Here is a 27,531-nt window from a genome sequence, read left to right on the forward strand (position 1 = left end):
TCAAAAAGTCCTTATGCATCTCCGATAGTGGTCGTCCGTAAGAAGTCAGGAAGGGTTAGGATGTGTGTAGATTATCGGACCCTAAACCGACGAACTATTCCTGATCAGTACACGGTCCCCAGAATCGAGGATGCTCTTCATAGCTTGTCAGGAAGCAAGTGGTTCACAGTTTTGGATTTGAGAAGTGGGTACTACCAAATCCCTATGAGTGAAGCTGATAAGGACAAGACAACTTTCATTTGCCCACTAGGCTTTTATCAATTTGAACGGATGCCTCAAGGGATTTGTGGTGCACCTGCAACTTTTCAGAGGGTCATGGAACGAACCGTTGGAGACATGAACTTTCTGGAAGTATTAGTGTATTTGGATGACCTAATCATTTTTGGTAAAACAGTGGAGGAACATGAGGAGAGGCTCCTCAAAGTTCTTGATCGTTTGAGAGCTGAAGGTTTGAAGCTGTCACTGGACAAATGTCAGTTTGGGAGGACCTCAGTCTCCTACGTGGGTCACATTGTGTCACAAGATGGAGTAGCCACTGATCCCTCAAAGATAGAGGCTGTGTTGGCATGGCCCAAGCCACAAACCTTGACAGAACTTAGATCTTTTCTGGGATTTTGTGGATATTATCGTCGCTTTGTGAAGGATTTTTCTAGAATCTGTCGTCCCCTAAATGAGTTACTTCAGGGCTATCCATCTCGCTGCAGTCTGAAAACAAAAGCTGAAAATTCTGTTTCCAGTAAAGCTTGTTTTAGGACCTCTGAGCCATTTGGGTCCCGATGGACTGAGGAGTGTGATTCTGCTTTTGAAGAGCTTAAAGGCAAGTTGACCCAGGCTCCAGTGTTGGCTTTTGCTGATACACAGAAGCCCTATGTCTTGCATGTTGATGCTAGCCTAGATGGTTTAGGAGGGGTCTTGTATCAGGAGCATGATGGCAAGTTGCGGCCTGTTGCCTTCATCAGCAGAAGTCTTTCTCCCTCTGAAAAAAAGTATCCAGCTCATAAGCTTGAGTTTTTAGCTTTGAAATGGGCTGTGGTAGATAAATTGCATGATTATCTCTATGGGGTCTCATTTGAGGTCAGAACTGACAACAACCCCCTGACCTACATAATGACCTCAGCAAAGCTTGATGCTACGGGCCATCGATGGTTGTCTGCTTTGTCTACCTACCATTTTAGTCTGAGATACAGACCAGGGCGGAAAAATATTGATGCTGACTCATTGTCCAGGCGTCCGCATGCAAGTCTTTTTCCTGATGATGAGTGGCAAGAAATTCCCGCTCCTGGAGTTAGGGCAATGTGCCAGGGCCTGACAATTGATGGTGGGATGAGTTCTAACGTAAGCTGCTATGTAAATCAAATGGGAGCTCATGTGTCCGCCATACCTGAAGTTTATTTTCAGGCTAACATGGTGGGAGCTGATCACCTGCCTACCTTTAGTTCAGATGAAATCCAGACTGCTCAGAGGAGTGACCCTTGTATTGGGGAAGTCTGGTCTGCCCTTAGCCAACAGGAGAGTGCTAGGAGTATTCAGACTAAACACCCCAACGTTAAGGTATTAAAGAGAGAATGGGAGAAATTGTCTCTTGAGCAAGGACTGTTGTACCGAACAGTTAGGCTAGCTGACCAGCGATCAAGACGACAACTAGTGCTTCCCAAGCAGTTTCATAGCATTGTCTTGAAATCATTGCATGATGACAGTGGACATTTGGGTTTTGACAAAACCTATGCCCTAATACGAGACAGATTTTTTTGGCCTCGCCAAAAATGGGACCGGGTAGTTCCGGTCCCATGAATCTTGTTTGTATCGACTTCCTTTCCATTGAGCCAGACACACGCAACAAATGCAATGTCTTAGTGGTGACTGATCATTTTACAAGGTACGCTTAAGCTTTCCCCACCAAAGACCAAAAAGCTATAACCGTAGCCAAAACCTTGTGGGAGAAATACTTAATTCACTACGGCCTGCCCAAGCGAATTCACTCTGATCAGGGAGGGACTTCGAAAGCAGATTAATCCATGAGATGTTGACTATGTTGGGAGTGAAGAAATCCAGAACCTCCCCATATCACCCTCAAGGAGACCCGCAGCCGGAACGATTTAATCGAACCTTGCTGGATATGCTGGGAACTTTGAGTACACAGCAAAAGTCTAAGTGGAGTCAGCACATTACTCATTTGGTGCATGCCTACAATTGCACTCCTAATGAGGCCACTGGTTTCTCCCCATATTATCTGTTGTTTGGACGCGAAGCTAGACTACCCATTGATGTTTGTTTCGGTGTCTCAGCTGACGGAGCATCTGAAGCTTCTTATATGAAGTACGTGCCAAAGATGAAAAATGATCTGGAAGGGGCCTACCATCTAGCTCAAGCTACAGCTGCTAAGATGAACCAAGGTAACAAACAACGTTATGATCAAAAAGTACGGTATCAGTGTCTGAGCCCAGGGGACAGAGTTCTCATCAGAAACCTTGGTCTTAAAGGGAAGCAGAAACTTGCTGATAGGTGGGGTTCGAGTCCTTATGTGGTGGAGAGTAAATTGTCTGATCTGCCAGTTTATCGTCTAAAGCCAATAGATAGGGTGGGACCTTTGAAGGTAATGCACCGTAATCATCTTTTGCCCCTTGGACAGGAAGTTAGGTTAGGCACAGAAGTTAGTGCTAGTCCTGTACCTTCAGCAAGAGCACTCAGGAGGAGAAAGGCTAAAGACATGAAAGCCACCTCTGACCCAAAGGCATCTGAGCCAAGTAATGATTTAGAGGATGCCATACAGTATTCATCCGATAGTGATTCTGATTATGGGTGTTACGCTGAGAACAGGGCTGAGAACCATCAGAAGGGTGAGGAGAGTCTGAGAGAACCTATAGGAGATCCTGATCCTATACCTATTGATGGAGTAGATGCTCCTGTAGTGTATGATTCCCTGGAAGCTGTACCAGAAACTTTACGTGACACATTAGTTTCATCACCAGTAAGTGATGTAGCTGAGATCCAGAGTGAGTGTAGAATAGATAGTCCTCTCAGCAGGAATGAGGCAGGAGTAACAGAAAGTCTGAGAAGGTCAGAGAGGAATAGAAGGCCTCCTGAGCGCTTAACCTATGACAGGTTGGGTGTTTCTAGCAAAGAGCCTGTGATGTTGACTCACCAGTGCGGTGCTAAGTTGCCAAAAGGAGAGAATAACAATTTTCCCTTGCATTTCAATAGTTATCATGCATGGTGGTGTAATTCCCAAGCTTTATGCATGACCTGTATGCGTACACCTGTGGCGTTGCATTTGCCAGTTGTTGTGAACTAACTTTATTTCTGAGACATGAGGGGGAGAATGTAGGGAGAATGTAGGACCCCTTAAAATATGCTGTGTATATATATTTATTTATCTTCATGTTAAGAGATATAGAACTCAGTTTCCCAGAGTCCTTTTCTGATTTCGCGCCATTTGCCTGTTGGTTTCCTGTTCTTCTTTACAGTATTTGACCATTTAGGTGACTTTGGAGTGTGATTGCCCCATTGTTGGCCAATCAGCATTGAGGATGGGCGGGCTGAAAGAAAGGGGGTGTGTTCGGAGAAAGTTAGAGAGACGTGAGTTGCGAGCCGTTCTTCGCTCTCATAATATTTTCTTTTCTTGGAGTAAATAGGGTTTTGGCGACTTGATATACGAAGTATATTGGCCCAAACATTTATTTTCGGATTGTTTCCGGACATGGGACAGTGCATGTGAGTACCGAGACGAGCAAAGAGGACTACAGCTCCGAGTGAACTGAGTGCTTTGTGCAACGTGTGAATTATAAGTGAGTACTCCTCAGCGGTTGCTGTGGTTGTTCGCCTGTTTTTCGTGTGAGCTTCGTGGACCTGTAAGTATCGATTCAATTGAATCATTCTGATTCACCTACACCAGCGTTTGGATCTTCTAAGTGCACCAACGAAATGGGCCACAACGTTTTCTAAATTACAAGCGCTTGTAACTCTGATACTAGCACAACCCTAAGACAATTTAAAGGGTTATTTTGGGTTATTTGATAAACATTCTTTAAAAAGGACATTTGTGTATCTACTGTTATTTTCTTTATTGGGGTTTCTGCCTATGTTTATTTTCTTCATGTGTACAAAATGAACAGCTTCAGTATTAAGAATGCATTTATTTTCTGTTTAATAAAAGGAGGTATAAATACTTATTAAAGTATTTGAACATTTTTGGAGGCACCGCGCTATATTGTTTGCATTGTGTAGTCAATTTTGGAAGTGACAATATTTAATTTGCAGACATTAACAGGTACTGAGATGTACACTCCCTAAATTTTATTAGGCGCCTTTAGGGAGGGGTTACATTTAAATTTTTAAATTTTTAAAAGATTTACAAAATTGTCTGAAAACATGTATTTACTTTGTCATTATGGGCTATTTTGTGTAGATTTTTTAATAGAAAACTATACTCAAATCGGATTTCGAATATGTCTGTAACGTAACAAAATGTGGAAAAAGTGAAGGGGTGTGAATACTTTCTGATGGCACTGTAGGTTCAGAGCCCCAATCTTAGCTTTTACATAAAAGACGGTTTAATTTTAGCAATTTTGGGTCATTAAAATTGTTGGATTTTAAGTAAATTGGGTATTACATGAGTATATAATTTGATTTTGAGAATAATTCCTCTTTAGTGAAAAGTAAACAGTTTTACTACATTTTACTAATGGTCATCATCTGATAAATCAATTTACTCACTGACTTATATAAACCGGAAGCTGCAGTTGATGCTGTATGCATGTAAACACACTCATTATATTTTGTGAGCAGGCACTTACTGGTCCTTAATGATGTCTTCACAAGATGAGGCAATGATGTACCCAGCTGAGGAAGCCATGACTGCTTGAATGGAGGACACAAGTCTGTAGAAACAAGTAAAGGAAAATTGAGAGAAACATTATTCCAAACATGCGCTCAGGTGGTGCAGTGCTCTATTATGCTAGCTCACCACTGACGCTAGGTGTCAATACAGACATACTTGCTATGTCTAAGGGAAAGGGGGTGGCTGAAACCTTGCAATAGACTGCCGTCCTGTACAGGGTATTTGTGCCCAACCCAACTCACTGCAACCCTGGATAAAGCAACTGATAAAAATAAAATTAAATTGCAAACATCAAATCAATTGTTGGGCAGCACAGTGGTGCAGTGGATAGCCCTGCTGCCTTTCACAAGTCCAAAAAAATGCAGTCAGGCCAAATGGGGCTGCTAAAAGCTGCCCTGGGTGTCAGTTTGTGTGTGAATGCTTATGTGTGACGCCTGTGAGGACTGGCGACCTGTCTGAGGTGTTTTCTGCCCAATTAATCGGACCCACCTCAACCCTGACTAGGATAAAGCAGTGATAAAACAATGAATAATTTTAATTGTTAATTACACTTTTTAAATTAGTTTTGAATTCTTAATTAGTTGGAATTTGTTGATTTATCTGTAAAGAGATAATCAATTAAAATTAGAAACAACATTTAATCCCATATAAAAATAATATACAATCACTATATTTCATCATTTTGCCCATACTGACTAACCTATTTTAAAAATTGCCTAAAACTATTTTTGCATGTATATCACTTTTTAAAGATTCCACTTAAGATTTTTTTTATTCTAAAGGAAGAGTTTCTGGAAACATCGAAACTGTATTAGTAAGGTATACAAATTCTTACCGGTGACAAAAATTTACAAACAAAAAAGAAGGTAAATTGAGAATAAAACAGAAGTAAGTCATTTGTAATCTGTGTCCTACGGGCATTTACTTGACAATAGCATTAAAAGATATTTAATTACGTTAATTACGTTATCAGCTTTATGGGTTTTTTTTTTGTAAATATATGCTAATGTAAAGAAATCCTAATTTAATATCTGCAACACATTGCAAAAAAGTTGGAAATGGGTAATGTAAGACTTTGTCCACAATTAAGCAGGTAAAAAGGTAAAAGTTAATTCTATCATGATTAGGACTTAAAAAAAGCATTATCGGCGGGCTCAGTCAAGCAAGATTGGTTTGAGGTTTGCTAATTTGCAAAGAAACTGTGAGAAAACAGTCCAGATGTTATATTATGCAAGTGTTATATAATAATAAAAATGCAATAATTAGTCTTATCAGTTACAAAATGATTAGAGAACATTTGTTAAAGGAAAAGTGATGTAACAAATGTGGTAAACATACCCTGCCCAAACCTTTTTGAAATGTGTTGCAGAAATCAAATTAGGAGTGTTTATACATGCAAAAAATTAAGTTGATTGGTTCTTACAGTCTTTTTTGGAATTGGTTTTAACATGTCTGCTCTATCCTCTTATATATTCACTTTCTTCATTGTAGTCTGTTGATGTTTTGTGTCTTTCATTTATAACTTTTTTTTATTTTTATTTTTTTTTTTATCATTTTGGGCACCACTTAATATTACATGAAAATATGCAAAAAAAAAAACATTATTTTTGCAACTGTTTTGTGACTACATGATTTGCCTTAAAAAAAAAATTGTTTATGTTCTTTAATATGTGCAGAAAAAATATCCCAATTTATATGGGCACAGAAAGTCGCCTGCAGTAAATAGGTAAATTGCTAAATTAAAATTTGTGACCCTGCATATTTTAGAAAGCCCACAATAAACAAAAATAAAAAATAAATAAACAGCTTACATTTGTTTAAGGGTTTTTTAGTCAAGGATGTATGTGTTCCCATCATTCAGTCAAAAAAACAGTTGTGGAATTATTTAAACCACCAGGACATTCATGACATGAATTTACCTTACACATGCATGTAAACTTTTTACTTTAACTGCAAGATTATATTAAGATTATATAATTTTAAGATTATATTAAATATGTCTTGAATACAAAAATTAGACTAATGATTAGGTGGCAAATCAGCTGTCTTCAAATCAGGTGTCTTCTACAGCTGTGTCAATTCATTAACTAAAAAAAAAAACTGTATTTTAAGCTTTTCAAGTTTACTTTGCAGGTTGTAAATAAATCCTGTTTTGAATTATTCTTTTTTCCACTGACTTACTAATTTTACCTATTTTAAAAAACATTTTGCTGATTAAATGTCAGAAAAAGTAAAAAATTATTTTAGGTTTCTTTTCCCTTTCACTTTCTAGAGATGCCAGCTGGTTAACAATTGATATTTTATAAATGCATATGTAAAGAATTTTAGAGGTTTGAATTAAAAATGAATATTTACCCATATAAGACATTTTAGCTTAATTTCATTCACATTATAAAATAAAAATAAATTTTCGTGAAAAAAAAATTAAGATTAATATGATAAGAAATATTATCAAACTACACCATGTTTTGCTGTCTCTCAGGATCATAATAAAATAAATTACAATTATTTATAAAATAAAAGCTTAATAAGTGGTTAATTAGTGGTTATTCAGAATCGCAGTTTCACATCAGTCATTCGTGACTGGCAGAATGCATTCCGAGATTATTTGAACAGTGATAAAAGTTTTTATACACTGTGTGTTGTAGATACCTGACAAATATATCCTCCTCTGTCATTGTACAAACTATAGTACTATCTCTGTTTGTCAGCACATACCACACATTACAGACTGTTTGCTTAAGTACAGGTGCTGAACAGATACCCAGCATGCACACCTGGTGCTGTATGAAGGGTATGTACATATAAAAATGATGCTGAACAAATTTTTACAGACTTGTGCAAATGGACAGAAACCCCTGATCAAATTCCAGGGGTTTTGGAAAGTAAAATATGTCACCCTTTATATTAATTTTCCTTTCAAAGGATATTCAGCAAATCATCACAGTGTCCAGAAATTTGTTCCCTATAAGAGTTTTATATAGAAAACTAACAAACTTAATGTGAGAATGTGCAGTACCAAGTCCATCATATTACAAAAAAATTGCATTTGCATTAACTGTTGATAATAATGGTAGCATACGGTTAACATAAACATTCTTTACACTCCTGTTAGAATGCCAGGTTTTAGTGATGTAAAAAATGAATGAATGATGAAAGATTGGTTTGTTTGGGGTTTTTTTGGAGGGGGGGGATTAAAAACTTGCAATATTGTGGTTGCATAAATATGCACACACTCAAACTAATACTTTGTTGCACCTTTTGATTTTGTGAGAGCAATCAGACTTTTTAGGTAGGAGTCTATCAGCACGGCTTGATCTTGATTTGGCAATCTCTGCCCACTATTCATTGAAAAAAGAGCTAGAGATCTGTCACACTGCAGGAACATCTCTTGTGCACAGTCATCTTCAGGCCACTCCACAGACTTTCAAAAGGATTCAGGTCTAGGCTCTGGCTTTTTATCTTCTTTTGGTGAAGTCATTCTTTTGATTTGACTCTTTTTGGTTTGCTTTGGGTCGTTGTGCTGAAAGTTGAAATTCCTCTTTATTTTTAGCTTTTGTGTCAAGGTTGTGCACAGATTATAGATTACATTAAAGGAGAAATTGAATCTGAAATTATTTATCTTGATCAGATTTTGATCACAAAAACCTGGGACTTTTTTTTATATCCAGTGTGTGTGTATAAAAGCAGTTATTTTACTGCCCACTTGTCAAAGGCAACACTTTTTACTGCACTGTTCACGCTTAGCCTTTTTTATACACAAACCCCATTTGCAAAAGGGTTGGAACATTTTGTAAAATACAATAAAAACTGTGATTTGTTCATTCCTTTTAATATTTATTTTGTAAGCCATTTTAATGCATGCAACACACTTAAAAGGTGAGAGAGGCATGTTTACCATTGTGTTACATTACTTTTCCTATTAATAACTCGTTTTAATTATTTAAGGATACAAATTGTTTCATTTTTGCAAGTGGATTTTTTTGACCAGTCCTGATTCATACATCACTGCTTAACAGTACATGGTCATCATTGCCGGCAGGCCAGTCAAGCATATAGGCAACATTTGTCTCTATAAAATCCCAATATACACCTCCACACCAGTGGTACCATTTACACACATGCCAGTCACCACTGATGTGGGCACTGAAGCACCCCCATACCACGCCAGATGTTGGCTTATACACCTAGCTGGTAATAGTCTTAATAGGCTTTTTCACCTTCAAAAACTCATCTTCACAATCCTGTATTTTGATCCATCTGAGATGAGCCCAGGGCCAAAGAACTCAACAGCATTTTTGCATAGAAGTGATGTACAGCTTTCTTTTTGTGTAACAGAGTTTCAGGTTGCATTTCTTAATGTAGCAGCCGACTGCGTTAAGGGACAGTCTACAGTTTCTACAGTTTTCTACAGTTCTTCTGAGCCTATGTGGCTTTTTATTTATCAAAATAGCAAAATGGTTTCTTATGGACTGATAGTTCTTAGTATTTTGTAAATCTTTTCACAATTATATGTACTGTAGGTGGTGTAATACCCAAGTTTCCTGCATTAAGAAATCTCTCGCGTCTCAAGTTTGACACAAAGTGGTGGGCCGCAACCCGCTTTGCTTGCAAAGATTGAGCCTTTGATTGACCCTTCTTTTATACCCAATCATGATAGCCTCACCCTGTTGTGAAATGATTTACATTTTCTATAAATTTTTTATTAATATTTTTCCTATCCCAACTTTTTTAAGTGTGTTGCTGGCATCAAATTTTTCTAAAAGTTTACATTTACAAAATACAATCAAGTTTGTCAGTCAAAACAAATAAGACTACTTTGTACTCAAATAAAGGCTAAGGAGAATCTACAAATTACGGTCTCTTGTTTTCATTGCATTTTACAAATTGTCCCAACTTTTTCCAGAAATGTTATTTGTTTGTAATACCAGAGCTTTCTAAGCTTCTTTTTTTTATATATTTTATTTAAACTAGGTTCATCTTGACAATGATGGTACTGTGCATTTATATGGCTCTTAATAAGCTGAATTGTGGTAGCGTATGTGTAAATCTATGCACATGTCTATTGTCTCAAATTTACATTGATTAATCACCTCAGCCCTCTAAATTATGATAAAACATGGGATTCTGCTAAAGAAACCCTAGTACAGACAAAATCTAAAATATATGTACACATATGAAATATTAAATAAAATATACTGTGTTATACAGCATAAAGGACAAATAAAAATGTACCTTGCAGAAACAATGACAGCATCTGCCTCACTCCATTTTAGACCCGGCACATGTTTTAGACATTGCTTGGACAGCAGGAAAAGGCCTGGGAAGAATATAGAGCCGGCTGCTAGGATGCTGAGCATGGTCCTTGCAATACTGCTCTTTCTCAGTCTTATCTCTGTAAAGGAAAGCCATAGCTTTTAAAACACTGCATTGCACTAGAACGACCAACAGTGACATGCAAAGCTTTGTTCCATGTAGACTGACCACTGTCAACCCAGTTTATTTGCATATGTAAATATGGTAAAGGAAAAAAGGTAACTTGGAGACTACTATCAACTTGCATCTATCATCATACTATCATCATACAAGAAGCAAACCTCCAGTGTAGATACATTCCAAAACAGTCATTAAAGTCATTAAAATTCACATAAGCATTTAGGGTCTTCCCCAAAAAAAATGACAAATTTTAAACTTAACCTAAGTTTAAGTTTAAAATGTTATACCTACACCAGCAATTAGCTACACTGTTACAGGTTTTGAGGATGTAGATTCAGTAAACTTGAAGTACTTAAAAATAAAAAGTCTGAACTTGAAGTACTTAAAAATAAAAAGTCTTGTTTTTTAGTGGTTTTGGCACAAATATTTTATAGTCCCTAGTTAATCTGTGAACTAGTACAATCCAGTGCTCAAATTTTTTTGTGCATAGAAATATCACAGTACTGATAAGATAACCTTATGAAATATATTGCAAAATATATTTTAAAAATTATGTAATTAATAGAACAACGATATTAATAATAACGATAATAACAATGAAGTAACAATCATGAGAGCGTTTGGGTGGCAAAGAATTCTATTGCACTAATCTAACCACTGCTGTGATCTCAGGTTCTCAAGTTCAAATCTCAGCTGTGCTGTCAAGCTGGCCAAGCATTAAAAGAGCGAGGTTAAAAGAGTTCCTTATAGGCCAGCTGGTAGGGGCAACTGCAAAAGATGAATGGTTTATGGACTGGCATAGTACGAGACAAGAGTATACGATACAGCTCATTTTGAGAGTCCACCTCTGGTGGGTAAAAAGAAGCGGCCGGCAACTGCACGTGTGTCAAAAGGGGTGAATTAATGTTTGCAGCTATCCTCGATCAGGGCAGGGTGCAAGGGAGGAGTTACAATTAGGGAAATTACTACATTAAGAGAAAAATGTAAAATGTAAATGTAAAAATAGAATCACAGCACAAATTGGCTAATTTAATAGAAATCTGTTGAATATGTGCTTAAAGCTGATTGTGATCGAGGACTTCTAACAGACTGCATTAAAGTTGCAGAAATAAACTCTATGCACAACTAACAACAATTAGAATCGATTTTAAGTCTTTAATTATTAAACATGTCAAGTTGGGACTCCTTGACGCCCAGTAGGCGCCCAGTAGTGGTCCTGCACATTCAGAGTACAGCATGCAAGAGTAAATAACCCACTTAGAAAAAATAATCCATTAATGACAAGGATTAGTGGACATCTTCCTATAACTCTTAAGATATCTACTTTATTAATCACCAAACTGTACTGAACACATGGCATAAAGAACCATGTAAGCAGGATCCCTGGTTTAATCCACATTCAGTACAAGGTTATTAAACAGAAAAGATTATCCTGCTGTAGATTACTGCAGAAAATGGGAGGAAGGTCAGAATGACAAAAGATAAGGGATGAGGTGGAAGTGACTGGAGGATGGCATTCAGTGGTACAGTCATTAGAAATGTCTGGACCGTTAGAAACGGAGGGCACATGGAACGTCTTGTTTCCTCACTACAGTAGGCCTGAAGATTCTAAATACAGCAAGCAAAACATAGCAGTCAACAGCACAAAAGTTCTACACACTCTGAATAACAAAACTAAACATGAATAAAATGTAACATTAATAAAATAATAAATCTTAAACAAGTGTTAAGAATTGCCTAATTTAGTATAATATTGCAGATGAAATTTTTTTTTTTAAATGTATAGTTATAGTTCAAATGAAACTATTTCAGGCAGGTTTGGGGTACTAGTGGAGGAAGACAGGAGAGGATTATTATATGGTAACAATGAATTACAGTGCACTTTGTTGTCTTAGTGTCTAATGAAATGGTAAGCATACAGCTCTGCTGATTAAGTTTGCTAATTATCACCTTATAATGATCACATTTAAATGCATAACTACATTCAATAAATTCTTACAAAAAAGGGACAGAATGTATGTTGGGTGAATGGAATCACAGGTGGTCCACCTTAAATTTACAAAGGCTATGGAAACCATCATGTCATATTAATTATTTTTTGTTAATTAATCTGTCTATTGATTTGGCCAGTAGCATGGTATGAGTCGCAGCTCTAAGAGACAGGCTTTTCACCTAATGAAGAATATGTCTGCTGGCCTCACTCTTCTTGTGGCTCCTGTGTGACAGAAAAGACTTTGTCCACACTTGGTTCTAACACTATAGTCCATATGGTCAGTGTAAATAGTCTGATTTGCTTTTATGCAGACTATTACAGGTATTAAAGATATTTTGACATCCCTCCTAATTTTTAAGTTCAGGTGTTTCAGGAACATAAAATACTAACAGACTTGTATAAAAATGATTCCAAAATTATGGCAAAAGTTAGAATAAGGCTTAATTATGATTGTGTCCATAAAGACATAATTTGACAAATTTGGTGTAGAGGAACTCCAATTGTCTGTGCAGAGCCATGGCCTGACCAGACTATCCCTTGAGATTAACTGGAATGTTGATTGCAAGATAACAACAACAACAACAGTGCCTAACTTCAAAAATGCTTTTTTGACTAAATAGGCCCTTGTTTACAGACACCTGACTAAAAGCTTGTTGCCCATGTAGTGTACCTGCTCAATACTAGCAGTAGCTCAGCTGAGCAGAAAACTTGCAAAATTGGAGGGAAAAATTTGCAAGTCTTTATAATGTTTTATCATGAATTGCAGGGCTTAACAATTAAAATTTTAATTAAAGGCCACGCAGCCCTGATTTTAAAAGACTAGGAGCATAGAAATAAATGCCAATAATTAACAGTAATAAAGATTACCACTGCAGCCAATTTAATTTCAAAACCAAACCCTATCTTCAAAATTACATAGTATTTAGTATGTATAGTATTATAAAGTATTTCGTTAAATAGCTAAACATCCTGGTGCCAGCTCATTAATCCTTTCTTGATGGTTAAGACATTTCAAACTCTTTAATGTGAAGCATCTTGCCAAGGCTTAATGTACCAAATCTACAACCACGGAACACCGGATCTTCCAAACGTAACTCATCAGAAAAGTAAGAAAAAGAGTAAGAGAGTAATATAATTGCTTACCCTGCAATCACAAAATCTATTGTATGTAACTGGCTGTTTAGACTGTTAGGTCTAAAGGTAAATGTGTATGCTTATACCACATATTTTTGTCTGTTTCACCACCAATTTCTCCTGGTCAGGGTCGGGGTGGGTCTAATTTATTGGGCGAAAGGCACGAAACACCCTGTGCAGGTCTTTGGTCTTCTGGGAGGAAACTGAAGCACCTGAACACAGGAATAACATGCAAACTCCATGCAGAATGGACCCTGGCTGCCAGCCACGGAATCAAACCCAGGCCCTTCTCGCTGTGAGACTACAGGGCTACCCAATGCACCACCTTGCAAATATTAAAATAATAAAAAGCAATAAAAAGCAATAAAAAGCATTCATAGCGTTAAAAACTGTATCAATATCAACTTTTGCATGTTGCTGAACATTTGCAGCTTTCAGCAGTTCAACTTTATGCAAACTAATGGAAGCACCACATTGGGTTTAGCCAATCAAGCACAGGCTGTACAAATGGGAAGACTTCTTATTCAAAATACCAAACAAAACAAGCCCAACAGCAGTGGGCAGAGAGATGCATTTGCAGTGCAGTACAGCCAAAAAAAAAGTCATTGTTTCTAAAATATTCAAGTTTATAATTTAACAAGTTAGAGTTATAGTTATTTCGCAGTAGTAACTTATTTTCTAAACGCACAATGCTAAATAACAAAAATAACATCATGTACTAATTGCTCTTTTTAAACATTTACCTACTTTGTATTAGGGCTGCAACGATTACTCGACGTAGTCGATAACGTCGGCTATAAACATTTGTCGACGTGGAATTTCATTGTCGACTAGTCGTTATTGATGCAATGCACTAAAGGGACTGCAGGGGGCGCAGCATCGCTTCCATGGCGCAGCGGGGAGTTTATGAAGACAGAGAGGCGAAGATAAAGAGACTGAAACTTTCTAAAGTATTTCAGCCAAAATAACCCAAAGAAACGAGCTGGACGCAGACACTACAGAGCAGAGTTATGGTTTCACGCCAGCACTACGGTGAAACGCCTTGCAGCCGTGATTACGGTAAGTTTTTACACCGCTTTGTGCTTTAACCAACGTAGCTAATGTTTGTTAATGCTAAAGTACTTGTCGGAAAACTATCTAAGAGTTCTCTATTTTTCAGGTTTGTTTGCTAGCTAACTCATTAAGTGCAATAGTTAATCAGTCATTTATATGAGTAACGTTATTTAACTTAACATTACCCTGCCTCGTCTTCCATATTTTTGCTCTCGTTAATAAGAGCATTCATTCTAAATAATAAGCGTTCTCCACTTAATGATAGCTAGTTAGCTCAGCAGATAATTCAGTTAAGATATTTAACCTGTTATGGTTTAGTTGGCATAGCCAGTACACTATTTGTAATAAACTATGATACATAGCCTTCAGTTTGTGATAATTAATACAGCTTTCTCTTTTGTGCTTTCTATTAACAGCACTAAGCAATGGAGTGTGGATGAGAAGAGAAGAGGTTCATGCACCCCTCAGATGGCTGAGATCTTCACAGACAGCATTCACATGTTTTTCAACCACATGTTATATATGTTTTTGACTTCCAGAGTGATAACTTCTGAAACATAACAGTTTCTAATGCTGTCCAAAGCTTTCTTATTTCATTGAATTTTTTTTATTGTGATTGTGTATTAATGTTTCAAATATATTTAATTAAACTATCAAGCTTAAGTTTCATATTCATGTTTCATGGGTCATTATTTTAATTTGATATTGGAACTTATTTAATTTTGAACCAGGGAGCACTTACACTAAAAATATTCTAGTATGTTTTCCCTAACACCAGTGAGCAAATATGTCAGTACAAATGTTTGAATACAATACACACAAAGACACGAAGTATATACATAAACCACATTTCCAGAAAAATTGGGCCATTTTGTAAAAGTTACAGTTTCATATTTATAATGTGGGACATTAAAACTGTGTATATTCTGCTATGTTCTCTATCGCTAAAACAAGAGTTTTCTTTTCAAAGTTGTTCCTGTGAACAAACAGAACAGTGACTGTTGAAACTCTTAGATTTGATGTACCACCCCTAGTCAAACCAAAACCTCCAAGGACCACCTAGCGTTGACCTGCGTTGAGGTCAATGGTAAATTATGAGACTAAACACAGCAGGCATGGATATCTGAAATAACATGGACTTTTTATTAAGCTATACACATCCAGGGGTGGAGCTGTCAAGACCAGCTTTGCAATATCCAAACAGGATATCTAAAAAGAAAAAGGAACTGAAAAACAGCAAATGAGGTGATTAGACTACAAACAAAATAGCAATAGCACTTTGTAGCAAGCTAATTTAATACTGGTCTTTACTGCAAAATTGTTTTGTGAATGTTGATTGAACAGTGATATAACGTATGCGTTTTACTCTGCCTACTTCACATTTCCATTGCCTAGTTGTAACATCTACTAATACCAGTAACAGCTTATTAAAACCATCCAATTTACTGCTTTTTATAAAGAGAGAAAAATAATAAAGAGAGCCAAATTAAGTTCAGCCCATTCGCCCGGCCCTCCACAACAGTCCCAGTTTCTTATGTGGCCGCTTATCAAACTTAATTGCCCACACCTGACCCATAAGGATGACACAAGCCACACGTTTAAACATCAAGGGTCTACATTGTTTTGTTCAAATAAGATTAATTGCCATATTTACATCAGATATTGCATAGGCAGCATAGTTAAATCCTTACTAAACATGTCATGACTGATCCATCATAGCTGGCATCAGGTATTATTTTTTAAGTCATGGCAAGATATATTTTGAAAGACTTGACACTATGCCCACAAATACGTTTATTGAACATATAATTAATTAAAATACCATAACCTTTAATTTTTTTAGATGGATTATGTATATCACAGGTTATAACTTTAAACATATTTTTAATAATTCATTTTAATATCAGCAGTTTTCCAAGGCCATCTTGTATAGCACTAGTGTTTTATTTTTATTTTTTAAGCACTTCAATTTCAAAATTGAAAAAAACAAGAGCTAGAAATGCAGATAAGGCAATACCTAGCAATTTGGACTTTTAGTCCAAATGCAGCATCGTCAGCTTGATGTGTGCGGAATCAATAAAAAAATGTACGGAGGACCGTGATCTCACGTTTCAAGTTCAGACATGCTTTAGTGTTGCTTGGTCATTGTTTTGGTGCATTAATCGACCTTAAGATGCTTTTACGTTAAACCTTATGGAAACACAGTAACTAAAACAGATGTTATTAGATCTTTCTTCCAAAAATGACATACTTGCATTTTAATGTAAAACGGGTGTCTCTGTAGCTTGATAATGTTTATAGTTAGCTAGCTAACGGTTTAGCACGATGCTTCCTATTGTTTCCATGACACTAGCTGCTGCATCATCAGTCCAGAATCGCGTGCCGTGCCGCAAACAGGTTGAACATAGCACACGCAGACACATCCACACACGTTAAATCATTTTGCTAATGATTGTAATTATTACAGAAATTGTCCTACTTTCCTTTGCTTCCACTGAAAGACGATATATTGAAAAAAACAAATGAAGGAATGGGAGTTAATCAACGGATTGATATTGAGGCCCCGTGGCTCGAAATAAATCACCGGGCTACAGGGCATGATTCAGTTAATCCGGTGTAATCGGAATTATATAGCAGCCGTAGGGTTACCCACAAACACACACAATCCGTAGACATCACCTGTAAGCAGTGTTGCAGTGCAGATGGAGCAATGCAGATCAGTCTAGAGAACCATGCCAACAAAAAAATAATAAGCGAGATATTTACATCGGAGTGAAGCGATGTCCTCTCTGGGCCTGTAATTGCTGACACAGCCGAGCACAAAGCGGGTAGAAGTCCACATGTTTTTCTGTCTCTATATAACTGCTCTCAGCATCCACACAGCTTGGAGAACATACACAAACCGAAAGAGCCGAATTACAAAGCTAGTACTGAACGATGAGGCAACGTGACACACCATCCCCGGATCCCAAACGCCTCCCAATACAATACCTAGTGCACTAAAAAGGACATAGCAAGCGTTACATCATAACCCTAGACTATGCAGCTTTACAGTGGTTAAGAATCGATTTGAGACGCGTCCGCTTTCAGCACCACAGATATGTGGCTAATCTGGTTTAGGTGGCTTTTGCAGACATCCGCCATGTATATTTCGATTCAAAACGTCGCTAATCTTGATTCTATTTCTTTTTTAATACACGTGTGAAAATACGTCAAGTTATATATGACTTTAAAAATGTAGTTAAATGACGGGATTTGTGCTTACAATTCATTAAAATCAAAATTGTATGTGTACCCATGAGTGTCCATCTTTTCTACCTATTTTCTACACATTACCTTGTTCAAAAATTTAATAAGTAAAACAAAAATAATTTTATATATAAACAGCGTTTAGTTTTTAAATAAGTATACAATGTACTATGAGCTAAAAACTACAGGTATAAACCATTTTACATAAATTTTTTTTTAACTTTTAATAACCATTTTTGCTTGCACGGCAGTGGGTCCGGTGCCACCCAGAAACAAGCACTGCAAAATTATACTTTAGACACATTGTGCTCATTTACTCACTAGCTCTCACACAGAGGCAATAGTAACCACTCTATATTCTGTGGGCTTTTATGAGGTAAAAGGAAATTGGAGTACCCAGAGAACACTCATGCTGACATGAGGAGAACATACCAGCTTTTCAAAGAAAGTGATCAAAGGGGACCACAAACATGTGAAGCACCCACACTACCTTCTTGTGTCACCATGCTGTCTAAACACAAATATTTCAATTCAAGTTAAGGTGGTGTAGTTTGTGAAATTCTAATTAAAACACAATGCAGTGATTTGTGCATTTCCTTTTTTGTTTGCATATATTAAAAGTTATAATAATAGCCAAAAAGTAATACTTTACACTATTTGATGTTTTAGATTATAAACTTTTTTATAAACATAAACTTATTTCAAATTTGATGCCTCCAACACTCTTCTCAGAAACTCTTTAAGGAATTCTCTTTTTGCATAAGGGTTCAGTCATGCTGGAGCAGTAAAAAGCATTTCCCAAATTGTTGTTAGGGGTAGCAGGTGGAGATAAATCAATCATTTATGTTTATAAATCTTCAAAACAAGCAAAATTTCAAAGTATTATTTTGTGTATTTCAAAGTATTATTTGGGTGATTGCATTTGTATGAAGGTACCATTGACACTGAGGCATATTTTAGTAGTTTAGAGAGACACATGCTGCCATCAAGGTGACATCTTTACTAAGAAAGTTAATGATTTTTTCAGTAAGACAATGCCATGCCTTACTATGTATACACTACAACAGCATGGCTTCATAGACACAGAATGCTTGTACTAAACTGGCCTGCCTGCAGTCCAGATCTGTCTCCTTTTAAAAATGTATGGTGCAGCATGAAGAGGAGAATCAGACTGTTGAGCAGCTAAAACCTCGTATCAAGCAATAATGGACAAAAATTCCATTTGCAAACCACTTTTTTGTTGTAAACATTAAATTATAAACATGTTTATTTTTTACAAAATACAATAAACTTAATCAGTGAAACATTGGAAAACTTTTCTTTCTACTTTTTCAGTTAAAGATTCAAGAGAATTAAAAAATCAGAGACACTTTTTATTGCGATTTACAAAACATCCCTGTTCCGTTCTGAAAGTTGGGTTTGTACAGTGTATCACAAAAGTGAGTACACCCCTCACATTTCTGCAAATATTTCATTATATCTTTTCATGGGACAACACTATAGACATGAAACTTGGATATAACTTAGAGTAGTCAGTGTACAGCTTGTATAGCAGTGTAGATTTACTGTCTTCTGAAAATAACTCAACACACAGCCATTAATGTCTAAATAGCTGGCAACATAAGTGAGTATACCCCACAGTGAACATGTCCAAATTGTGCCCAAATGTGTTGTTGTCCCTCCCTGGTGTCATGTGTCAAGGTCCCAGGTGTAAATGGGGAGCAGGGCTGTTAAATTTGGTGTTTTGGGTACAATTCTCTCATACTGGCCACTGGATATTCAACATGGCACCTCATGGCAAAGAACTCTCTGAGGATGTGAGAAATAGAATTGTTGCTCTCCACAAAGATGGCCTAGGCTATAAGAAGATTGCTAACACCCTGAAACTGAGCTACAGCATGGTGGCCAAGGTCATACAGCGGTTTTCCAGGACAGGTTCCACTCGGAACAGGCTTCGCCAGGGTCGACCAAAGAAGTTGAGTCCACGTGTTCGGCGTCATATCCAGAGGTTGGCTTTAAAAAATAGACACATGAGTGCTGCCAGCATTGCTGCAGAGGTTGAAGACGTGGGAGGTCAGCCTGTCAGTGCTCAGACCATACGCCGCACACTGCATCAACTCGGTCTGCATGGTCGTCATCCCAGAAGGAAGCTGACGCACAAGAAAGCCAGCAAACAGTTTGCTGAAAACAAGCAGTCCAAGAACATGGATTACTGGAATGCCCTGTGGTCTGACGAGACCAAGATAAACTTGTTTGGCTCAGATGGTGTCCAGCATGTGTGGCGGCGCCCTGGTGAGAAGTACCAAGACAACTGTATCTTGCCTACAGTCAAGCATGGTGGTGGTAGCATCATGGTCTTGGGCTGCATGAGTGTTGCTGGCACTGGGGAGCTGCAGTTCATTGAGGGAAACATGAATTCCAACATGTACTGTGAAATTCTGAAACAGAGCATGATCCCCTCCCTTCGAAAACTGGGCCTCATGGCAGTTTTCCAACAGGATAACGACCCCATACACAACCTCCAAGATGACAACTGCTTTGCTGAGGAAGCTGAAGGTAAAGGTGATGGACTAAACCCAATTGAGCACCTGTGGCGCATCCTCAAGTGGAAGGTGGAGGAGTTCAAGGTGTCTAACATCCACCAGCTCCGTGATGTCATCATGGAGGAGTGGAAGAGGATTCCAGTAGCAACCTGTGCAGCTCTGGTGAATTCCATGCTCAGGAGGGTTAAGGCAGTGCTGGATAATAATGGTGGTCACACAAAATATTGACACTTTGGGCACAATTTGGACATGTTCACTGTGGGGTGTACTCACTTATGTTGCCAGCCATTTAGACATTAATGGCTGTGTGTTGAGTTATTTTCAGAAGACAGTAAATCTACACTGCTATACAAGTTGTACACTGACTACTCTAAGTTATATCCAAGTTTTATTTCTATAGTGTTGTCCCATGAAAAGATATAATAAAATATTTGCAGAAATGTGAGGGGTGTACTCACTTTTGTGATACACTGTATATACATGGTCAACTTTGCAACCTTTTTAATCAACCTGGCCCTAAATCTTCTAACAAACTACATTATATTATAATGACTGTGCAAGGACTACTGACCTTGTCACTACACCACAATGACCACATATGGATTATATTTTTAAAGCAATATTATGTATTTTTAAAGCAATATCATGCTATAAACAGTGTCTAAATTATATTCCTTTATGTCTCTATGACGCATCCTAATTTATGGACTGAAGTTTTCTATTATTGGAATACATTTAAGGCTTCCCCATTTTGCAACATCTTAGTTTTCAACATTTTTAAGCAGAATTTTATGGCTAAAATATCATTTAAATATTTTATATGAATATATGATTGAACAGTAACACCACCTAAATTTTTCAGATCTTAAAACCCAAAAATGGATTTAAATTCATGTTTCCACATAAAAAAAGGTATGGTATTTAAATAAGTGCAGTTCATAATATAAATGCAATTAAAAAAAAATTAAAAATCACAAAAATTCACAAAAAATCACAAAAACATTTCATGTTAAAATACAGTGTAACTGTATCAAGTTATACCCAAGTACAAACACATTTATATATAATGTCACCTATAATGCTTGACCCCTTGGTATGTGTGCTAAAATAAAGAGTTGTTTCAAATGTCTTTGTGGTTAATATGCCTAAATTATTTTATTTGTTGTTACTACCAAAATACACACGCCAAAATAATTTAAACTTCCGCATTTTTCAATTTGTGTAACTGCTGGCCACATAGCAGTAAGTTTTCTTCTTTTATGCCTAATGGGACTGTAGCAACCTGAGAGCACTTCCTAATACAAAATTTCTGCTGATCCCTTGTGGATTCTTTAGCTCACCCATTTAGGTCAAAAGACTAATATGCTCATAACAAGCCTTATTTCTGTTGTAACAGAGCTACATTTTGTGTAGATTTAATGTATGTTTTAAATCATTGTCCTGCTGACAGATCCAGCAACAACACAGTGTAGCTTCATAGCAGAATTATATTTTGAAAAACTCAGAAACTGATACCATTAGAATCTAGCCACTTTCAAATGCTTCTGTTTTGGCACACCTTTTATTTTTCCACTGAGGTGAAAAATGGTGAAAAAATGTGGATCTGAATCCTTGGTGGCCCAAAAACGTAATCATTTCCCATGATCTTTAATGAACATCATCCTCAGTGTGCCCAGACACTAAATTCACTTGCCCAAATACAAATGCCCTCATCAAGAGAAGTTTATTAAATCCCTGGTTATATTAACAGCATTAACTTGTTGGTGGATTTGGGCAATTTTAAATGTGTAACCATTTTTATAGTCATTCTCTGATATAAAAGGGTCAACACCCTGTTCTTTTAATTCATGCTTATTAATTACTATGGGAATATGACCTCTGTGTCACCTCATATTAATACTTCTGGGAAACAGGAAGTCATGGATGACCACTTAAGATCTCAAGACTTAGATAAATCTAAACCAATAAAATGTAAGTGCGAACATGCTTCACATAGTATTTGGTCATCAGAATGAATAGAATAATGTGGTCAATAATGCCAATAATGTGGTTTTGTATTAAAACATATTCACAAATGTACACTTCCACAATAGCAGTTGAAACTTGTATAAATATTTACGTTCATTGGGACATTAAAATAATTTTATAAATCTTACCTTACAGTGCATTGCAGTGTGTTTTCTCAGATTTTAGCCGCTTACTCTCCGCATCAGTAAATGCCTCAGTCAGCTTCATTTCACTTTTAAATCTCCGCCGCAAATGCCAAAGTAGAAGCAGTGATTGGCTGAGTAAAACTAATTCCGCATGCTTGCCCATATTTTATTGGTTTATTTCTATGACCGACAATCCGTTTAGCCAACGGGAAATCAAAACAAAATGACCTGATACTGCGAGCGCTAGATAGCTTGTCATTTCACTCAAGCTGTCAGCAGAGAAGTGATTAACTTTGCAGTTAAAATGTTTTACATAAAAAAATATTTAGGGTGTTTTTATGTTCTCTATATTCAATATATTAAAAAAATGTTATTGTGCAAATGTTATTAGCAGTGGGAGATTATACATGTAACGGAGTTATTAATGAATTTTACTCTAAAACCATACTCCTAGCAAACACAACCTCCTCAACGCTGTACTTTGTAAAAAAACATAGCAAATATATATTACATTCAGGTTGGTGGCAACATAATATAGGGTCATAATACAGTATAAACATGTATACCCAGTTATACTTCTACTGGAACATTCAAACAGTGTGCCACAATTATTGTCACCTATAGAAATAGATAGACACATTTTTTTTTTAATTATTATTATTTATTTTTTTTCCTCTAAGGTCACACAGAGGTCAGATTTTCTTAGTCATTCTTCAACATGGATAAGGTAAGAAAACACAATTCAAATAAGGGAAGAGTGTGTTGACCTTCATAAGTCAGGGAATTGTCTGAAAATACGTATTACCCATACTCATCTACAGTTAGGGCAATAATTAAAAAGTCCCAATCAAATGAAACTGACACACCTGTCTGGATGAGGATTTATGTTTTTGTTCCCACACAGTGTAAAGAAAGGTAGGATTCTAGAAATAGGATTCTAGAAAAAGTAGTTTTTAAACAGTTATGTTCTTATTTGCATGAAAACAGTATTCATGAAAAATTTAAATCAGGATTTAGACCCAACCATAGTACCGAAACCACATTAATTAGGATAGTTAATGATTTATTAATGTCCTCTGATAATGGGTTTGTCTCTTTTCTTGTTCTATTAGATCTTAGTGCAGCGTTTGATACTGTCGATCATAAAATTTTACTGAATAGGCTAGAAAATACAGTAGGTGTTAAAGGACTTGCACTCTCTTGGTTTAAGTCCTATTTAATTGACCACTCTCAATTTGTCTATGTAAATAATAAATGCTCGGAAACTACAGTAAAATATGGTGTTCCACAGGGGTCAGTATTGGGACCTCTATTATTTACACTATATATGCTTTCATTAGGAGAAATTAAACGACATAAAAAACTGGATGTCGTGTAACTTTCTTTTACTTAATTCAGATAAAACAGAGGTATTACTTGTGGGATCTAAGGCTGCGAGAGACAAGTTGTCTAACCTGGTGCTAAACCTAAACACTTTCTCTGTTACTCCCAGCTCAGATGTAAAAAACTTGGGTGTCACATTAGACTCAGATCTCTCCTTTGATGCACACGTTGATAATATTACTCGAGTTTCTTTCTTTCATTTGCATAATATCTCTAAAATAAGAAATATACTATCTGTTAATGATGCTGAAAAACTGCGTTCCATGGGTTTACAACTTCTCGGTTAGATTATTGTAATGCTCTTCTAACTGGATGCTCTGGTAGAGCCATAAACAAACTCCAGTTAGTTTAAAATGCAGCAGCTCAAGTGCTAACCAGAACTAGAAAGTTTGATCATATTACTTCTGTTCTATCATCTCTACACTGGCTGCCAGTTAAATTCCGCATTAATTACAAAATACTTTTACTAACTTATAAAGCACTACATGGTCTGGCTCCACAGTATCTGAGTGAACTTATTGAGCACTACAGCCCAGCATGTTCACTTCGTTCACAAGATGCAGGGTTACTTATAGTTCCTAGAATTAAAAAGATCACAACTGGTGGAAGAGCATTTTCTTACAAAGCTCCACAACTTTGTAATAATCTCCCTGACTCTGTTCAGTACGGTGGCCGAGAAGTGCAAAACAAATTTACACGTCTAAACATCTGCACAAACAATCTAATAACTTCCCACAAGAAAAACAATAGCGGGTCAACTGGATAAAATGATTTCCACAAACTAGACAAAACCTTGATTATCGTCACCATCACAAACTCCGTTCACTTCACCGCTGAGAAACAGTTTGATTGACAGCAGGTAAGCAACACGCACTTCCGGTTTATTGTCCCTACCTTTTCCGTCAGAAATGTGCGGCCGAGAAGTGCAAAACAAATTAACATTTTAGAAAACAAAATTACATATGCCGAAAACAAATTTACAAGTGCTAAAACACTTTTACATATGCCAAAACAAATTTACAAACACTGGGTACCCAAGCACTTGTAAATTTGTTTTTGCTTTCGTTGTAAATGTTGTTTTTGTGTTTTTGTAATTTTGTTTTCTGAAATGTAAATTTGTTTTGCACTTCTCGGCCACTGTAGTTCAGGACTCAGACACAGTCTCGATGTTGAAGTCTAGATTGAAAACATATTTATTTAATCAGGCTTTTGATTAGCCTTTTTTTTTTTTTTTTAAACATACATTTTACTCTTAACGATTTCACATTGTAACTACATCTTCTGTTATTTTACCCCGAGTTGGTTCTGACGGAAACCTGTTTACCCTCTCGAGGTTAAAGACTGCAAGTCGAGACTGCAGTGCCAACAATGCTGCTCCTACTAGATGGGATGGGCCTGGCGTGTTTGCACCAAAAATGTCCAGAACTTACAATCAGACTTTATCACAGACTGGACTGAACAATTTAATTGTGTTTGTATGATTTGCTTAAATCCTATTTATTTAAAGTATCCTCCAGGCCACCCAAGAAGGATGGGTCCCTACTGAGTCTGGTTCTTCTCAAAGTTTCTTTCTGTAATTTTAAGGGAGATTTCCCTTGCCACTGGGGGCAGCATGGTGGCTAAGTGGGTAGCACTGTCGCCTCACAGCAAGAAGGTCCTGGTTTCAATCCCCAGGTGGGGCGGTCCGGGTCTTTCTGTGTGGAGTTTGCATGTTCTCCCCGTGTCCGCGTGGGTTTCCTCCGGGTGCTCCGGTTTCCTCCCACAGTCCAAAGACATGCAAGTGAGGTGAATTGGAGACACTAAATTGTCATGACTGTGTTCAATATAACCTTGTGTGAACTGATGAAACTTGTGTAATGAGGAACTACCGTTCCTGTCATGAATGTAACCAAAGTGTAAAACATGACGTTAAAATCCTAATACACTAACTAACTAACCCTTGCCACTGTCACCCCCGGCTTGCTCAATAGGGGTTTTTGGTCTGTTGGTCCTGGATTCTGTAAAGTTGCTTTGATTGTAAAAAGCTCTATATGAATACATTTGACTTGACTTGACTTAAGTTAATTTGCAGTTAAACAAGAAGTTAAACATGTCCTTCAGTTATGTTAAACAAAGAAGGTGTGAAACCTTCAAAAGTTTTAAGCTTTCCTAGATTCACACACTATATCCTGCAAATGTAAAACTTGATTATTTGCATGTCAGCTGTATCATGTGTGAGATATTTAGAAGCCTTGGTACATTGAGATGGCTGCTCTATGTGGTCCTTATCTCACTGTATCTTCCCTAGGGATGACTAGGTTTTTTATGCAAAACAACTAGGGGCTTCAACCCAATAAAACTGATCAGTATTTTGAAGACCAGTTGATAATGTGGAAGAAAGTGCAGATTATACTTGGTCAACATGGAAACCTACAGCTAAACTAGGAATTTTTGAATGTGTCAGAGTGATCACTGTGATGAACGTTCTGTCCTATGTTACATAAATCTTGGTCAAAATATTTTGAAATAATATAGGTTTTGGGCATCAACATCAGCATGTGTCCTACTATAGCAATATTTAATCAATCCACTGGATTATGTTTGTTCACTCGAATTCAAGCAGATGTTCTGGCTTTTTTGTTCTTGATTAGCGAGACGCCGTATTTTACTATTGTTCAAAAGTCCACAAAACACCTTTCATGATTTAAATATGACCATACAAATAAATTAGACATTGCTCTCGTCTCTAAATAAGTAACAGGATAACACTAATTTAATATACAGTAGTTTTAGTTTATGTAGTCAGTACTTGAAAGTATGTAAGTTTTTAAGAATTGTTCATGGGCTTTTAAAGTCTGGGTTTTGACTGTCACTCAAGGACATTGAGAGACTTGTCCCAAAGCCACTTCAGTGTTGTTTTGGCTGTACAGATCATTGTGGTGTTGAAAGATTACCTGTCACACCAGTCTAAATTTGTGTGCACCTTGGGGGACGTTTTGTTAAAAAATGTTACCTGTATTTCACTGCACTCATCCATCCATAAATCCTTACCAGTTTCCCTGTCCTTGGCACTGAGAAGCTCCCTTTTGTCCAAAAAAAATGTCCCTGCTGCTTTGCCAAGTTAATTTTTTGTCTCTGCAGACCAGAGTTCTCTGGCTGCCACTTAGCATTCACTGAAGCAGGCTTTCAAATGCCATTTTACTTACTTGCCCAGATGGCAAATTTGGCTAGAGGGACAAATTTTGTAAATGTAAACAATTCCTGAATTTCATTCCTGCAATACAATCAACAAATTACAGAAGTAAAACCATCTACTTGACCATCTACTGTACATAACATTGCAAAAAGATTAACTGAATCCATATCAGCGTATATAAGGCAAAGCCAAAACGCTGTTGTATGTGAGTGACCTTCAAACCCATAAGAGGAGCAATAAAAAAACTGTCAAGCTACTGTGATATAGTGACATGGGCTTAAGAGTACAATTGTCATTTTACACTCCACCTCAAGATATACAACCTGAAAGGCAAATGTGCTGACTTTAAGAAGAAAGATGAAAAAGACCAGTCAGGCTTTTATTATTAAAAGCTGCAACATCTGTCATGGTATGGGGGTGCATCAGTGCCCATAGCATGGGTGACTTGCGTGTGTGAATGTACACATTGCATATGTTAGGATTTTAGAGAAACATATGCTGGCATCAAGGTAATGCTTTTTACCCAAATAAAACCATTTCAGTAACACAATGCCAGGCCTCATTCTGCAAGGCTA

The 27,531-nt window shown here is 37.0% G+C and overlaps 1 protein-coding gene across 1 annotated transcript in view; it reads right to left on the reverse strand.

Moving 5' to 3' along the window:
• The window catches only part of tlcd3ba (TLC domain containing 3Ba), a 28,360-nt gene extending 18,153 nt beyond the window's left edge, over window positions 1–10,207 (reverse strand). The window contains exons 1-2 of the mRNA XM_062984686.1: window positions 10,073–10,207; window positions 4,794–4,877 (exon numbers count right to left, since the gene is read on the reverse strand). Of these exons, the coding sequence (XP_062840756.1) occupies window positions 4,794–4,877; window positions 10,073–10,197 (209 nt within the window). The 5' untranslated portion in view covers window positions 10,198–10,207. The remainder of the gene's footprint in view (window positions 1–4,793; window positions 4,878–10,072) is intronic.
• Between the last annotated feature and the right edge of the window lie 17,324 nt (window positions 10,208–27,531).

The sequence above is a fragment of the Trichomycterus rosablanca genome, chromosome 22, assembly GCF_030014385.1.
Source record: "Trichomycterus rosablanca isolate fTriRos1 chromosome 22, fTriRos1.hap1, whole genome shotgun sequence".
NCBI classification, from domain to species: Eukaryota; Metazoa; Chordata; class Actinopteri; order Siluriformes; family Trichomycteridae; genus Trichomycterus; species Trichomycterus rosablanca.